We start from the raw sequence: 917 nt of genomic DNA, 5'->3' as shown, positions 1-917 counted from the left end.
TATGTGGTTATTTACAAGTTTATTTATTTACATTGGCCACCAGACGGAATACATTTGTTCAGCGGACACAACCAACAGCGGATATATGGTAGAATCGGTAATATTGGCAAAACGAAGTCTTATATAGTTCGTCGAACGATTGTAGCCGAAGTTAAAGAGAGACAGTGAAGCAAACATGGGATTTTATTAACATGCGATATTCGACGCGGATGCCCGGATGTAATTTAATGCGCACTGCAGACGGGTGCAGTGTTGTGCAGCAGCGGCGGCAGCAGCGGCAGCAGCGGCAGCATCAGTAGCATCAGCGTGCTGGCAAGGAGACCCGGCATTGCGATGCTTGTCAGGCACACTCGGAGTTTCTCACGCGAGAGTCTTCCGCCGCTGAATACGCTACTGTTTGCTGGATAGCTAGTTACATGTCTTTGTTTACACGAAGGTGCTATGATTGGCGCTGACCATCGGCTCACATAGACTCGACGACGCGAAGGCAACATGGTCGGAGTGAAATTTGGAAGGAGCATCGTTCCCCCTGCACGCAGGTGAGTTCTCGTTTTGACCCGCACGTATACATCCACTGCGCAATTTATCGAGTAACAATGCGCGACGCGGAGGAATCGGGAGCGAGAAAAAGGGGGGATGGGAGACGACTGCTTGACATCTCGCGTTCAAACTTCGTTGTGAATTAAAAAAGTGAGCGTGTGCACTTTCACTTTAGTTTTCGAGCTGCGCTGCTCGACCTGTATAGTTGCCGAAGACGCGCGAGTGGGAATTCGACGCGGTCGTTCGATTGTAAAAGGGCTTCCGCGATCGTCTGTGTGATTAAAACTCGCAGCTCGCGGCGCGTCACGCGTCTCACATCAAACAACGTCTTCTTTCTCTCTCTCTCTCTCTCTCTCTCTCTCTCTCTCTCTCTCTCT

The 917-nt window shown here is 50.2% G+C and overlaps 1 protein-coding gene across 2 annotated transcripts in view; it reads left to right on the top strand.

Annotated features, from left to right (window-relative positions):
• Nucleotides 1–384: 384 nt before the first annotated feature.
• LOC106808393 (glutamate-gated chloride channel-like) overlaps nucleotides 385–917 on the top strand; it is a 144,151-nt gene continuing 143,618 nt past the window's right edge. For both annotated transcript variants that reach the window (XM_014811098.1, XM_014811097.1), the window contains exon 1: nucleotides 385–539. In XM_014811098.1, the coding sequence (XP_014666584.1) occupies nucleotides 493–539 (47 nt within the window). In that variant the 5' untranslated portion in view covers nucleotides 385–492. The remainder of the gene's footprint in view (nucleotides 540–917) is intronic.

The sequence above is a fragment of the Priapulus caudatus genome, unplaced genomic scaffold (genome assembly GCF_000485595.1).
Source record: "Priapulus caudatus unplaced genomic scaffold, Priapulus_caudatus-5.0.1 Scaffold272, whole genome shotgun sequence".
In the NCBI taxonomy this organism is placed as follows: Eukaryota; Metazoa; Priapulida; class Priapulimorpha; order Priapulimorphida; family Priapulidae; genus Priapulus; species Priapulus caudatus.
This window is presented reverse-complemented; position numbering and strand designations above follow the sequence as displayed.